This window comes from Haplochromis burtoni, unplaced genomic scaffold (assembly GCF_018398535.1).
Source record: "Haplochromis burtoni strain Fernald_Lab_line unplaced genomic scaffold, NCSU_Asbu1 Contig_330, whole genome shotgun sequence".
NCBI lineage: Eukaryota > Metazoa > Chordata > Actinopteri > Cichliformes > Cichlidae > Haplochromis > Haplochromis burtoni.
The window spans coordinates 167,513-183,603 of NW_024582691.1; the positions used below are offsets into that span (position 1 = coordinate 167,513).

Genomic DNA, 16,091 nt, shown 5'->3' on the forward strand with positions numbered 1-16,091 from the left:
CCTGTTTCCTACAGATTTCCCCAGCACTTGAAGCAAGATGTCCTGAAAAGTCTATTTGCTTATTTTAATTTTGATGTCACATGGGAACATTTTAGCACTGAGTATAAACGTTTAATCAGTTAAAACAAATATTAAAATAAATATTTTAGAGTCAAGCGGACATGAGATGCGTCTTTCAGCTGGTCAGTGAATCACTGAGTATACAAGTCGTGATCCTCTGTATCATGTATGGATAGGCTGACAGGTTTCGGTTAATTTGCAGACTATTTCCACATTTTCCTTTTGACCCTGGAGGTTTTAGATAACTCCACTCCACTGGTGGTCTCCATTGATTAATGGGACAACTCCATTAACAACTAAGAAACAGGAAGAGGCTAATCCTTTGGTAGCAGGTGGTAGCAGGTATAAAGTATATGGGCAGCTGAGACGGAAACAAGGGGACAGCTCAGATGTCATTAGCTTTGCTGGTGTGGAGCAGATTCCAAATCAAAGCCTATTGCACCATATTGATACCTGTGGTTTTCAGATTTCAGGCATGCTCATTCTTTGCTAGACTAACTTGCTAAGTGAAGTTCATCCATTTATTTATCCATCTTCTTAACCGCTTATCCAACTAAGGGTCACAGTGGAGCTGGAGAATGTCCCAGGAGTCACTGGGTGAGCAGCAGGGTACACCAAGGATAGGTCACCAGTACATTAAGTTCATACATAATGTATTGTATGCATAATTAGGGCTGCTCAATTAATCGAATTTTAATCACGATTACGATCTGGGCTTTCAACGATCATTAAAAATGACTGAGCCGATTATTAGCCCCTCCTTCATTTATCCGCGACACCTTAAAGGCCGGTCCGTGAAAATATTGTCGGGCATAAACCGGTCCGTGGCGCAAAAAAGGTTTGAGACCGCTGATTAAGAGGACCCGAGGGAAGCTCAGAAAGCTAAGCAGAAGTTATTTGGAGAGGAGAGTGACTGCCTTGGCTGAAAAGACAGGTTAAAAAAAACTTCAGTGGTGTTGCACACTATTTTATATTATCATTGTAACCCTTTAAAGCCGGTCAGAGCAGCACGCTCCGTTTTGTGTAACTATTTTTTAAATCCCTGTAGAACCTTAACCGCGTAAGCTAGCACAATAATTTGTTTTGCATATGAAACCGGAGGAGTTGTACTTACATCTTATGCCATCAGCTTGTCCTCGGTCACGGTTTCCTTCCACATAAAGCTTTGCAAAAATTGCATAAAAAGCGCTTGCAGGAACAAAAACATAATATTCCAGAAACACGTTTTGCCGATCCGATCAGCTGTTCGTAACACTTCCCACAGTGAAACAGACGTCAGGGCGAACTATCACATGTCCGCCATTTCCTGGCCGAAACCGGAAGTGACGTCATTTTCGCGGAAATTGTAGTTTTTTACTTGTAGGCCTTAAAAATCTATACTGGTCATGTTTGACTTTTCTGAATAGTTTCTGGGATGCTTAGAACTCGAATTGCACTGCTGGAAATAGTTTACTTTGATGCACATGCTGTTTTCTTTGCAAATTTGCATCATAGGATTGTTTTTTCGTTTTTCCTGCAGTGTATATAAAAATTGGTGTATCTCCAAAATAAAACTATGAAGACACTCAAAATAAATTTCCTGTTATTGTAAACTATTTTTTGCAACTTTTTTGTATTTAAAGCTTTGTGGGATAAGCCTCTTAAATTTCTCCAAGTAGAAATATATGTAAAAAAACAAAAACGATTTTCAATTTTTTTGTAGTTTATTGCACTTTTTTGCAATTAATGTAGTTACTATGGACTTAATGCATACATATTATTAAAATATGGACTACAACAGTTGTATAGCAACTTGAAATGCTCCCACAAATGGCACTACAGCATGTAAAAATATAATATAAGCTCTGGCGGACTTGGTTCTATAGTAGGTCTTAAAGGGTTAAATAAATATCGTTAAATAATCGAGATCTCAATTTCAGTGAAAATAATCGTGATTATCATTTTTGCCATAATCGAGCAGCCCTACATAATGTTTATTCTTGTATACAAGTCCAAAATCATAAAATCTCAGTAGATTAAAACTGATTAGTCACAACAGTCACTGATGGTGTTAAAAATACATTAAAAATGTTGAAAAGACTGACAAAATTCCCTGCAGTGCTTCTGTCTACTTGCGTCTTTCTGTAGCTGCGCCTGCGTAGTGGCATCTGGAAGACTGCTGCTAACTTCAGTGGAGCTTGGAGAGCGATTACCGTGACTTATTAGAAGCGTGACAGTCAAACATGGTTTTAATGATGATTAAAATTCGAAACGGTAACGCCTAGCAATTGGGAATTTAACCACGGTAACTATGGTAACTGTGTTAACCAGTAAGTGTGTGACAAAGAAAAACAGAAGCTCAGTTGTTATGATTTTGAATATCTTGCATAGATGTTGTTCTTCTTTCTAGTGAGAAATCAGCTTAATTCTGTGTATTTATGTTTAGTCACATTGCATTATCCCTAAAAATGGCATAAAGTTTATTTCAAATGTCGGAGCACTCCTATTGAAAGAGGATAATTACAGATTTTCTAAACTGCTAAAACACTCTCTTCTATTCTCCGAAGCCCATTATCAGTGTCCACAGCCAGTTTATTGAATCAGTCAACTCTTTTGGCAAAATCTTTAACAGTTTTCACCGCGTTAGAAATAATTTGCAGAATTTATTTGGCCTTTTTTTCTTTTTTTTAAAACAATAACAGTGAGAAAGAAGTTAAAAACAACTAAAGCACAGATTTCATTTCCAAAGCACACTTTGTTCACTCTTGCTGTTAATGATGTCAGTTGACCATTATACACCAGTGAGGGTGAGCTGAAGGTCAATAGGTGGCAGCAATTTGAGAAGCAGAGGAGGAAGATGAGGAAGAGCCAGATCAAGAACAGTAATAACAGATGAAATTTGAGCACCTGTGATAGACCATGTTTTTGTATATGAATGATGAACCACATGAAAAGAAAGAGGGGAAAAATATATTCTGGGAAACTTGGACGATGAGTGCCTCCTTTCACATTTTTCACCTACAACATAATGTTTACTTGATTCATACTAAAAGTAAGGACGGTAAATAGTCCTACTTCATGTTTCATAAGTCTTGTCGGATATACAGTATGTATTAAATATAAAAATTTACTGTGTGCTTTATTGTGATTGTTCTGTAAATAAAGGAAGTAGAGCAAAATGAACAACCTGGCCTAAACAGGTCATCTGTAGCGTCCATAGTAGTCTTTACTGTATTCTGATGTTTCAATGCAACACTTATAATAATAATAAAAAGCAAAATTTGAGATGGGGGTGGCAGTGGTGGGTCCTGTTTCTGTTTTTGCATCACATTTTTGTAGCTTTTGCAGAATTACACAAGAGCCACATGTGGTTGGAAAGATCTGGGTTTTGTGTTCTGAACACTGCGTTTTCATTTGTTTTCATGTAGACTGTAAATGAATGCCTTGTACTGTTATTATTTTGACTGGCTCTGTGTGATCTAAAACACTACTGTGTGGTTTTGAGCATGGATAACACTGTTTTCATGCCATTCGTGTGGTTTTTGCCAGAAGGGTCAGGGGTTTTTGTTCAAACCCAAATTGGAAGTTGGACTTTGTGATTAGGAATTTTGAAGAAAGGGGTCTAAGGTTTCAAAAACATGAATGAACATTTGTGACAAACTGTAACTAAATGGCTTATAAAGCCGACCGCAAAAACATTTGGACAAGCGTTTAAAACTTTGCCATTTACAAATGAAATTTGGCTAGGCTACAAAAAAACATTTACAAGCAGATCAGTCAGAGCGCAAATGATTGCTCAGACTTTACCCATCTTTGATCTCTGACTTCATATTAATGCCATTCTTACTCAGAACTGCCTTTGTGTCACTTGCTATAGTAGGTGTATCCTATTAGGAACACATTTTGTCATCATTACGAACACGCACAGATTTCCAGAGTAAAACAATACAATCCCTGCTGTCAGAGCTCAGACATTTGAGAAAGAGGCAATAATCTCTCAGACTATGGTTTCTCTAAGAGTCTTGGGATCTTCAGGCTCACCTATCTCTCTTTTGTCTTTGTACTCTAGTTTCTTTGATAAAATTAATGACTTTCACGGTTGCAATATTTGAGAGGTTACAGTTCTGCAGTGACTCCTCTGGTTTTTTTGTTTTCTCCTTTAGGTTGTATACATGAAGTCATCTGCTTGTGTTGGACAGCAGGATTTAAATGTAACCGGCTCTTCGTGCTGTGCAGCACACACTAGAGATCTGTGGGTTGTTTTTTTTTTTTCTCCACTAAGAAAAAATGAAAATGGAAGAAATGCAATCAATCATAATGATTATGTGGACTCCTTAAAGAGCTCAGCGAGCCAGGAGAGTGACAGAGATGGCGACCTTCTTATCTCCACCGAGTTAAGAGGAGCGAGCTCAGGCAGCACTTTGACCCCGTTTGCTTGTGTGTTTTTTCAAAAGGCTGCGGAGCCAAGTGCGCTCAGTCAAACGAATGTCCTCCTACAGACATCAGAGAGCACTTCTCCTTTCCTCCTTTGCTCTCTCCCACACAGTTGTTTTTCCTCACAGTTGCACTCTTCTGCAATGACACATGTGAGCAAGAACTGTATAAGGTCCACGCTTTAGCTGCGCTTCACATTTACTTTGTTCAGTTTTCCTCTCTGCAAAGCACCTCCAGCTTGTGACTTTAATGCTGCTATTGTGAGCGTGGTATTTATGTGAGGGTTTTATATTACTCCAGACTCTAATGTTAATAATCACATCATGATATTGAAGTGATTAATTTACAAAGTCCTTGTCAAATTTCAATCTGCTGCATTGTGTGACATGAATAAATGACTTTAGAAGAGATACTTCACTTTAAAAAAAAAAAAGAAAGCAGGGAAGAAAGAAAGAACAAGCTGTTGTTTTGTTAGAGAGAAGAGCTTTTCAGTTCCAAAATGTAGATTATTTATACTCATCTGCAAATTTTGTTATTAAAGACACAATAAGGGCATGACAGTAAGAATAAAAACTGTTGCAGCAGTATAGTTGGATTTCTTTAAATTGACATTAGTAATGTGTTGCAGCCATAGGTGAACAGAGTTAATGCCCTTCGGTTTCCCAGCTGAAGGATCACAGGCATTTCTTCATCGCCGAGATATTTCTGCAGCCGCAAAGCTCGGTTTTGTGTCAGCTCCAGTGTCATGGCGGATTTCAAAGTGTGCTCCTGCCCTCCCCAAGCGCATTAGCATTTCTCCTCTCCCCCCACCACTCTTTTTTTTCTTTTTCTCCCCCCCCACCCCACCCCCTTCCACAGTCTTCCCTCTGATGTCACACCGAAGCTCAGACATGTTAACACAAACCTTCATGCTAACACAGTTCAGTCTGTCACTGGAGAATATTCTTTTACCTGCTTCTGGAGCAAAGGAAGACTTTTTCATTTTCGCTGTCTCCGTTTACAATAGATCAGAGGCCTCTGCTGCACCGCTGAACTCCTGAACTCCTGTATACATTACTAATGAACCTCTGGATTGTTATACAGTCATATGTTAACAGGAAAGACAGGGGCGCACTCTCTCTCTCTTTCGGTGTGCGTGTGTATGTGAGACCAATGCATTACTGTCATGAAGGTTTCTTGGCCTGGGCCTGCTCTAATTGATAGGGGCTGCTGGTATTTACTTACATTCTCTGGGCGGATTAAATCTCAAAGGAAAGGGGAGGTTGTTTTTCTCCTGGCTTTGTTTTAATATCAATGCTTTTGAGTGTGTGTGTGTGTGTGTGTGTGTGTGTGTGTATTTTTGTCATCCCATGTGGTTCTGCATTTGTCCTTTCTCCATGACGAGAACTGTCCAATCCTGTAAAGCTGCATGCCGCCCAGGTACCACAGAGCACCAAATCTAATCAGCTGCTACAGTCAAATGTACACGCTACTTTGCTGGTTTCGTTTGTTTTTTGTTTGTGTGTGTGTGTGTGTGTGTGTGTGTGTGTGTGTGTGACATTGTCATTTACTGCACACAGTCAATAGTAAATATCATTAACTCTGTGGCTACTTTTTAATTTGTTCAGTGTGTTTAATATGCAGTCGAGGTCTGCCTGGATAACTGAGACACTTCATATGCTACAGTGTATCAGAGCAAAGCTGAGGTCTCCCAGCTGAGGCAGTGGAAGAAGGGACAGAAGCAACAAATAGCAAATGCTGACTGAGTGCAAAGGACATGCAAGAAAATGTAAGTCGAAGGCTAGATTCAGATTTCTGGTTGAATACTGCGGACACAAGCAACTGGTCAGACTGTAGTCAGTAGACCAGAATCAGGCACTGGGATAGACTTCATATCTCGATATTTTTTAGCTGGATGGCGATATAAGATATATATCTCGATATTTTTTTTTAAAGCCATAAAGTAAGAACAAAAAGAGAGTTCTTAGTCAAAGCTGTGTCCCAGATGTCACACAGGCACTTTTATTAACATACAGCATAGATGTACATGAAAAATTACTCAAAAATAAATTATGAGCATTTATTAAATAATAATGCTCCATAAATAAAAGAAAACAATGTTGTTTTTGTGCATAACAAAAGCTCACAATTGTGCAGTCAAAATGTAAACTAAAAGACGCTGAGCATAATAACAAAGACAGACAGATTTCACAGCTGCTCTGTTCCCAAGTTCTACTGCGTGACTGACAGCCTGGAGTTTGAAATCCTTCGTAACCACGTCTCTTAACAGGTGCCATTTATGGTCCTTATACACACACAATACGGTAATATTACGTTGAAGCACAGTACGTATTACTCGCGAGGCTCCTCGGTAGCTGTAATGCTCCGACAATCCATCAAGCGTGCAGCTCCAAGTCGTACCAAAACATTTTTTGACAGATTGCTGAGCGCCGTGTACCACATAAAATCGGTTCGCGGTCAGTAGCACAACCAGAATTCATACATAAGGCGCACTGTCATTTTGAGAAAATGAAAGGATTTTAGGCCGTGCAGCAGTGTTGCCAACTTAGCGACTTTGTCGCTATATTTAGCGAGTTTTCAGACCCCTTAGCGACTTTTTTTCTAAAAAAAAGGCTAAAAAAGAGACGTGAAAGCGCGTATCGCTTTTACTCTCAACAAGCAGCGGGTGCTGTAACGCAGTCAGTTCTTCTTTTACTCTTTTACTCTTATGCTGTTTTGTGGATCACAAGGTTTAAAACTACTTATAAACACACACACAAAGTAACTCCACCAGAGTGCCTATTTCGGGTCACTTTTGCCGGTCCAAGCCCGGGTAAAGGAGCAGGGTTGGAATTGTGACATTAAAAAAAACAATAATTGCTAAAATAAATTTAATTTGTAGTTCTAAATAAACTCTAAATGCATTTAGGATGTTTTTTACTCACTTTATGTCCCTTAAATGAAATATCTACTTTTGGAAGTTGCCCCGTTGTCATCCGTTCTCGTAAAGTATAACCAAACTTTTGAGCGTTTGAGCCGCTTAGGTACCATGTTTCCTGCCAGGTAAATGACGCTCCGCAACGTGGTGACGTCATTTGGGGTGACTGAAATTGAAAAGGGAATCGTTTGCAAAAGTGGCAAACAATTCCAAGGAATTGAAACAGTGGGAACCGGTTCTCAACAAGAACCGGGTTTCGATACCCATCCCTAGTGCACAGCGACGTTGGCATGTCAGTCAGTGTTTAAGCATATTTTTTGCAGTACATTGAGTTCATGTAGTTTTGTAGAGTCAACAACCAAACAGTTGTTCTACATGGAGATGCAGACATGTTGAGATGATAAAAGTTTGTCAGCTGGATTTAACTTTTCTGTTTCTATCAAAGCATTTCTGAATGTGCGAGGCCTTTTATGGTCAGTGCTACAAAGCAATGAATATGACTTTTGAATGATTTTTGCTATTCAGTGAGTTAGTCATTCTTTCATGTATTGATTTTTTAAAATCATATTGGTGAAAATATATTTGCACCTTTTTTCTTTGGCTTTTGATTTAAAAAATTATACTCTAAATCACAACATAGCACTTCTATGTAGGGGTCACTGATGGGTATGATCAAGCCACTAAATGAAGTCGCGTCTTTTTGAAGAGTGGTATTTGTAATGTTTTGGAGGCTGTGCATACGTAGGGTTTTCCTTTGAGGGTGAGAATTGACATTGACAGAGGCTAAGAGAGGGTTTCTGGAATCAGACCGACAGCAGACTGCACACTAGAGATGTTTGTCACAGACAGTGACCAGCTTCTTCACCGTTGTCTTACTATTAACACAATCCTGCGACATTTTAACTCAACAAAAAGTGTTTTAAAAAGGGAGCAGCACCAGTATCCAAGCTGTCTGTTGGCTGGCCACGTCTAATATTCTGATCTGTGTGGCACAGAAAAAAAAACGTGAAAATGTGAACACACAAGTACAGCCGCACACACACACAGACCAGATAAGATGTTCTTTTGTGCAAAAGTGCCTATTTTCTCCATCTCCTTTAATGGCGTTTCCTCCAGTCTGAAACCTTTTGATTTCATCTGCTTCTCTGGCTGTTTCCACGCCACGTTTGTGCACACATGCAAGTTTAACTCTGTGTGTGTGTGTGTGTGTGTGTGTGTGTGTTTGTGTGTGTGTGTGCGCGTGCATACTTGTCAGGTTGGAGATTGCAGTGTTGATTATGTGTCTGATGTTGTCGACGGAGTGACATCCCTTCTAATGAAATAATGGTCTAGTGCCAGAGTGGTGGAGGATTGCACATTGTAGACCTCAATTATAGACAAGATTTTTTTCCCTCCTGTCAGAAAAAAAATACAGGTTTTTCTTTCCTTTTAACACAAGTGCTTATAACAAACAAAATGCTAAATAAAGGAGTTACTTGGGTCTAAGTGATTTTTCTTTAGATAATGGATAGAAAGGACACAGAATGCCTTAATTCACCATCTCTTTAGCCAATCTGATGCCACAAAACAGCTATTGCCCTCACTATGTGCCGAAATCAGCCACAGCAAACTGGTTGTTTTCCAGTCCACACTACACTTTTTTTGTTTGTTTGTTGTTTTTTTTTCGGTGCTCTTGTAATGTCCCCTCTTTTCTTTGAGATGGATTTTACTCTGCTACATGCATTATCCTGTGAGCCGTGTAATTTATTTTGCACAACAAATGATCTTTTTAAGCGTCCTATTTTCTGCTGTGTCCCTTCTAAAAGCTGCTGTGAAATTAGTATATATTTTCTTCTTTTAAAAAAATCAAAAGTCTTGTTTTGAGGATACTTTATATTTTATCACAAACGGGGAGAAGATTTTCAGATGGTCATTTTCAAAATTGTAAATTGAATAAATAAAAATCAGGTTTGACTACTTTCAATTTCATTATTTTTTATTTTTTGTTAATGACAAGGTAAATAGAAATTTCTTGAGAAAGTCTAAGCTCAGGTCCTACAGACAATTCAATTATTATTATTTTTTTTAATAGACGGTAATGTGTCTTCAAACAATCTCAGTATGTAGCTATTGTCACAAATGGTGGCAAAATGTATCAAATCACCATTTGTGACAACAGCCACACACTGAGATTGTACTGCGATCAATATACTGACTCTAATTAATCACTAAATAGTCTTTGGCAATTAATTCAGTTACTGAAAAAGAGCTAGTCAGGTCCCAGTCAGTCATGTAATGCAGCTTTAGTGACGACAACTTTCTCTCTGTCTTTTTCAGGGTGGACCCTATTCCGTATGACACTCCCAAGCCAGCGGGACACACCAGGTTTGTGTGTGTTTCAGACACACACTCGCGTACAGATGGCATCCAGATGCCCTATGGCGATGTGCTGTTGCACATGGGTGACTTCACTGAGCTGGGCCTGCCCTCTGAAGTTAAGAAGTTCAACGACTGGCTAGGTACTGAACTACTTAACCCACATGCTCAGTACAGCTGTTCTAGATTCATGCATTGTTTTTCTCTCTCACACAAACACGTACAAATGCAAAGTCTCTAAAGAGCAGGAGGCAGGGCCTGAAGCATGTTTAACTGTTAACCAGACAACACAATGAACCCCTCTGCCTCCCCTCTGTTTAGCCCCAACTGCTGTGCTAAAGTGTCCAGTTTAACCCCTTTGACCTAACACCCTGGATCAGTTAACCTTTCACCTCTCCCTCTGGCCCCATGCTGTAGGTAAATCTTTAGCTTTCATGTGTGTATGTGTTTTCCAAGTTGTGTGGTTTCACAACCGTTAGCCAGTGCTTGGTTTGTGGACCCATGAAACCATTTTTGGCCCCATGTTATAGACATGTTTCACTCAGTAGAAGCACACACGCTCCATGCCTGTGCCTCTCACACTCTAAATCAGTAGGTACCACTAACTAGACTGGGCTATAGTACTTCAGGATTTTTAATTATTTTTTTCTTTAGTTTTAACTGTTTGCATTTGTCTGTTGATCAGCCAGAACAGTGTCCTGAAATTACATTTAACCTTTAAGCTTTATGACTGTGTGGCTTACACGTTCACACACACCCTGGTCTCCCTGGTTCAAGACCAGGAGGGGACTCAAGCTGAGCAGCTGAAAGAATCTTTAAATTTTGATTGCAGTCCCTGAGCATGCAGAGTGAAGACTGCTGAAGGAAATTGTTTGACGAATTGGAGTCCCTCACAAGCTCTTATGTTCTGAACTGTCACACAGAGACAATTCACGATGTTGTCAAGCCCTACATAATATTTCTGGCCGGAGGGGTTTAATAAACGGCCTGCAAAATCAGTTCATGAGCAAAAAAAAACCAACTCACTTTGTGTTCAATCAGCGCATATCGTTGATTTCAGTAGTTTGATCTGTGTGCTGAAAAGTGGACGGAAAATGGAAAATGTTGAACATGTGGCATTGGTGGTGGTGTTATTTAACTGTAATGAAAACAACGTTTAATTTTAGAGAATAAACATTGATTTATTTTTTTTTAAAGTTGATTTATGAACCTGTCACGACTTATTTTCATATTTTCAGAGTGGAAACCTTTAGCTTGTAAACCTTTTGAAGTAGTACTCCTCGAAATCTGTGTTTTGAGTTTCAAACACTTTGCCCCCCTGTAGAGTTGAAAGGTGGCTGTCAAAGTTGTGCCTCTCCAAAGATGACAGGGGCTGCAGTCAGTCTGCTTTCACTGCATTTACAGTGGATTCTAGCACTGACCCAATTTTCACAGCCAAATAAAAATCTGGTTTACAGAAACTTCTCAACCCTTTCCTGCAGCATGATGCACTTCTCCAACACTCTGTATCCATTTTTTAATTCATTTTTAATAGAGTTTGGCTGAAAATGCATTTTCATTTCACTCCTAATACACAGTCTTGTTGAGTTCACAGCCTACTGCTCTTATACTCCATGTAACATGTAACACATGACTGCAGATACATTGCAAATATTTTTATGGACCAGGGTTACTTTCCTGTCACTGTGTCAGTCCACACTAAGATTTTTTTTTTTTTACCTTGGTGTGTGTGTGTATATATATATATATATATATATATATATATAAAATATTGCTAGACATGATGAAGAGGAGAGAGGACTTTCTACACTGAGACGCATCTTAAACAGTTCAAACTATAATGTGAAAGGCTGAATGTGAGTGTTGAAAGTTCAAAACCTGCTGCAAACGTTAAAAGTTGGTCAGGGCTGATAGAACACATTTAAACCTTTAAAGTCTGCATTTTCAGCTTTATGAATTCTGAATGTGATTGGTTGTCAGTCACAGTAGTACGCCCACTTTGCCAGCTTGACTCTTTAAAGTACTCTCAGGTGCTTTGCCCTTAATTACCCTGAAACGTGCGCGTGCGCGCGCGCACACACACACACACACACACACGCACATCATACATGCACTCATACCAAAAAAAAGAACAGACACTAATGCTGGCTTTTACACGTCCCTTTTCTTTCCCCCTTAAACAGCACCTGGCCCCACCAGGAGGTTGTCCATCAACGCAGACAGTCAGTGCGTGTGTGTCTTCGTGTGTGTCTGCGTGTGCAGACGTGGTTGTGCGCTTTGTTCATCCAGAGTGAAAACAGAGATATTTGCCATAATGGGGAATCGATGCAGAGCAAAGTGGAAAATGACTTTGTGTAGTTGGGAGCACCCTGCCTGCTAATGCCTCATAGAAGACTGTGTGTCTGCAGACTATACACCTGGTCCTCCAACTCAAATGACTGATGTAGAGTGGAAGAGGTAGAAAATGGCAATGGGGTAGTCTAGCTGCTTGTTGGAAAAAACCTTTAAATAAATGAATTTAGTTTTCGGCATCGTTACACTTTTACATAATTAAATTTAAAATGGAAACTATTTGATTGTGCTGTATTATTTTTTCTTTTTTTAATCATATTTATCATTTGCTCTTCAGATGACACACAGGTCTCTGCAGCCTCCACAATGAGAGAAATGTAGTTTATTTATCTTGTGGCTCTTTCATTTCTGCTGTTAGCTTTACATGGCTAACAGCTTCGAATGAATGTGAACCAAGTACTTGTCAAAGGTTTGATATTGGCTTAAAGGTCACCTTTGGACCTTGTTGATGTAGCAGAGTTTCAGAGAGTGAAAGTGAGACCAGGAGACTAGACCGTCTTTTACATTTGTCAGGCACAGCAGTTCAGTAATTGTTTTCAGTGTTTCTCAGGGTGAAAGATCCAGATTAAAATGTATGGAATGTTTGCCAGGTCAACACAGTTGCGTAACACAGTTTAATTATTGGGCAGAAGCGGCGTCCTGCAGGTAGGTATCTTAATGGTACAAAGCATTATTGAAGCTGAAACTGGGGAAAAACTAGGGCTGGGCGATATATTGAGTTTTTTAAAAATATCGATATATTTTCATACGAGATATAAAATGTGACAATATCGTTTATATCGATATAGTCTATGTTACGTTATGATTATACTTGTGGAGCCGCAGGTTTGCCTCTCTTTCGTCCACTTTTGTCTCTACGCAACGTTACTCGGCCTCGCCTCTCCTTCACTGAACACAACTCCGCCTCCCCCATAGCTTCACCTGCAGGCAATGACAAGATGAAAGCGGAAAATCTCCGTTAGCGAGTTACCGTGCGTGGGGCTGGACAGCGTCAACGTGTTAGCGAGCTAACCGCGCTAACGACATGCAGCCAGGAGGGGCTGCACGGCCTAAAATCCTTTCATTTTCTCAAAAATCGACAGTGCGCCTTATGTATGAATTCTGGTTGTGCTTACTGACCGCGAACCGATTTTATGTGGTACACAGCGCTCAGCAATCTGTCAAAAAATGTTTTAATATGACTTTGCTAAGCTACGGAGCTGCACCGCTTGATGGATTGTCAGAGGATTACGGCTACCGAGGAGGAGCCTCGCGGAGTGATACGTACTGTGTGTGTATAAGGACCACAAATGGCACCTGTTCAGAGACGTGGTGCAGCTGTGAAATCTGTCTCTTTGTTATTATGCTCAGCGTCTATTAGTTTACATTTTGACTGCACAATTGTGAGCTTTTTGTTATGCACAAAAACAACATTGTTTTCTTTTATTTATGGACCATGATTATTTAATAAATGCTGATAATTTATTTTTGAGTAATTTCTTCATGTACATCTACGCTGTATGTAAATAAAAGTGCCCGTGTGACATCTGGGACACAGTGTGACTAAGAACTCTCTTTTTGTTCTTAACTTATGGCTTTAAAAAAAAAAATCGAGATATACATCTTATATCGCCATCCAGCTAAAAAATATCGAGATATGAATTTTGGGTCATATCGCCCAGCCCTAGGAAAAACAGAGGTCTCATCAGATAAATCTGAACAGATTTTCTGTGATGGAGGAGGAATTTGTTGTAGGTGTGCAGCTTTTTTTTTTTTTTGGAAAAGTCTGTGCCGCCTCATCTATCTGCTCCTCTCACACTACAGAGGAGACAGCAGTTTGTCCGGGCCATCGACTGCTGTTTGGCCTCTTGGAGGAGATCATTGGAGATCGATGCTGAGAAGCAAGATCTCCCTGACCCGGACTGTCTGATGGCTGAGCATTGACTCTGATCTCCTACTTTAAGCTGCTCCCAAGCTGCTCTGTAGTGTGTGTGTGTGTGTGTGTGCGCGCGCATTTGTGTGGGTAAAGAATAAATCATTTGGCCCAACTTAAAAACGTACAATCACCTCAATTACCTAATCAAGCTGCAAAAAAACAAACAAAAAACCCAAACATCTCCAGTTTTTCTCAGTTGTGCTTTTTCCCCCCTGCTAAACAGCATTTGAGGTCATCATCTTAGAGATGTAAAATATCCACATTTTACGCCTCCAGCACACACATAGCATCATTAGCATTCATTAATGTTTTTTTCCCTCCAACGATCACAGGATAAATGCTTTCATTTGTTTGTTTTTTTGTGTTTGGTTTCTTTGCTCTGTTTTGTTCTCTACCAATGGTGGAGATTCAAAGAGAACCCAGTGAAAATCAATAAGGAATCGAATTGATAAGTCATATTGCTAATGCAATTCGAATCGCTAAATTCTTCTTCATTCCCATCCCTACTTATGCACCTCTTTATTTTATTTTATTTTTTTTTTATTTTTTTTAATTTGTAGGAATTTCAAAGACACTTCTTTCACCTTGTCATTATAGGATATTGTGTGTAGGATTTTGTGGTGAAAACTGAATTTAATCCATTTTGGAATAAGGTTGTAACATGACGCTGTGTGGAACAAGTGAACCACAGTGAATTCTTTCCATATAGACTGTATCTACGAGTAGGTCAGCGAGGCTATAGTTAGGACAAGCTCCACTGCAATCAGACACTGGGGTTCAATGATGTCAGTCCATTGTTTGTTTTCTAGTAATTAACAGTTGCTGGGAAGCTTTTGATGCTGGATTGTCATCATCTCTATTCACTATTTTCTCTTCTCCATGTCTTACCTCACTGACTACACACTGCTCTACCCTCCAGCTCACTCACACACACACACACGGTGACAGTAGAAGAGTCAAACTATGAAAGGGACTAGCATGATCAAAAATGACTAAATTCATCTCAAAATATATGGAAGTAAGTAGGTAAATAATGTTAATGAGGTCGGTGGGTTTTATATATCTTTTTTCTTTGGCTTCTTACTAGGAAGGCAGACCACTGGAGTGTATTCTTGCCGGTCATGTTTACTGACATAGGCCAACTCTGAGCTGAAACCCTGATATTTAAATATCTAGATACTGACTATTGAGTGAATGTTTGTTTTGTTAAATAGGGGTATATTTTTTTGTTTCGGCTCTAATTAAAATAGATTTTTAAATACAATTGCATAGCTTGATTACTCTGCATGTCTTAAGGGATGAATTTATAGAAACAGACAAAAGGATGATTTATTAAACTCCTATTCAACCCTGGCAAAGTGTGTATTTTTAGTGTTGCACTGTGGAAAACACTTTCTAAATGAAATGTTTTTAATGTGCAGATGTCGTCTTAAATGTCTCGTCTGCCTCTTTGAGAGGTATGACAAAACATTTCAGTGCTTCGTTTTCTTCAGAGTTTTGTTTTGATCTTTGTACTCTCCTTCATACCTCTGGCTGTCGGTGAAGAATGAAAAATAAATCCAGGTGTATCACAGCATCAGGACTCTGTTAGATGTATCACGGTAGCAATAAAAAGCAGTAGAAATTCCCAGTGGAGTAATGGAGACGGAGTTTGGTGGTAATTATGTTTTCCCCAGATTTTCCCTGCCTGGTGTCGGATGATTCGCTTTGGGTTTTGTGTGAGCGTACAAATGGATGCGTGATCCAGTTAGAGTGCTGGGGGACTGAGAGACGGCGCTCTCATTTAAGTTTACACTGGAATTTATGATCCCGAGATGCATCGAGAGCTAATTTAGAGCAGCGGGAATGAAACCTATAGACCGGGGAGCCATGATTCTTTCATTTCCAGTATTAGAGAACACACATACTCTTTTCCAGACATGCGCGCACGCACACACACACACACACACACACACACACACACACACACACACACACAGACAGTTGAGCTGGATGTGGCAGACTTTTTGTTTGTCTTGAGCTGATGTCTTTTGATTGAATTTTTATTCTCTTGCATTCACTTTCTATTAGTTTTAGTTC

The 16,091-nt window shown here is 39.5% G+C and overlaps 1 protein-coding gene across 4 annotated transcripts in view; it reads left to right on the plus strand.

The window, feature by feature from the left end:
* The window catches only part of mpped2a (metallophosphoesterase domain containing 2a), a 78,205-nt gene that overhangs the window by 15,878 nt on the left and 46,236 nt on the right, over positions 1-16,091 (plus strand). For all 4 annotated transcript variants that reach the window (XM_005942079.3, XM_005942078.3, XM_042228540.1 and 1 more), the window contains one exon: positions 9,707-9,888. In XM_005942079.3, coding sequence (XP_005942141.1) covers positions 9,707-9,888 — 182 coding nt within the window. The remainder of the gene's footprint in view (positions 1-9,706; positions 9,889-16,091) is intronic.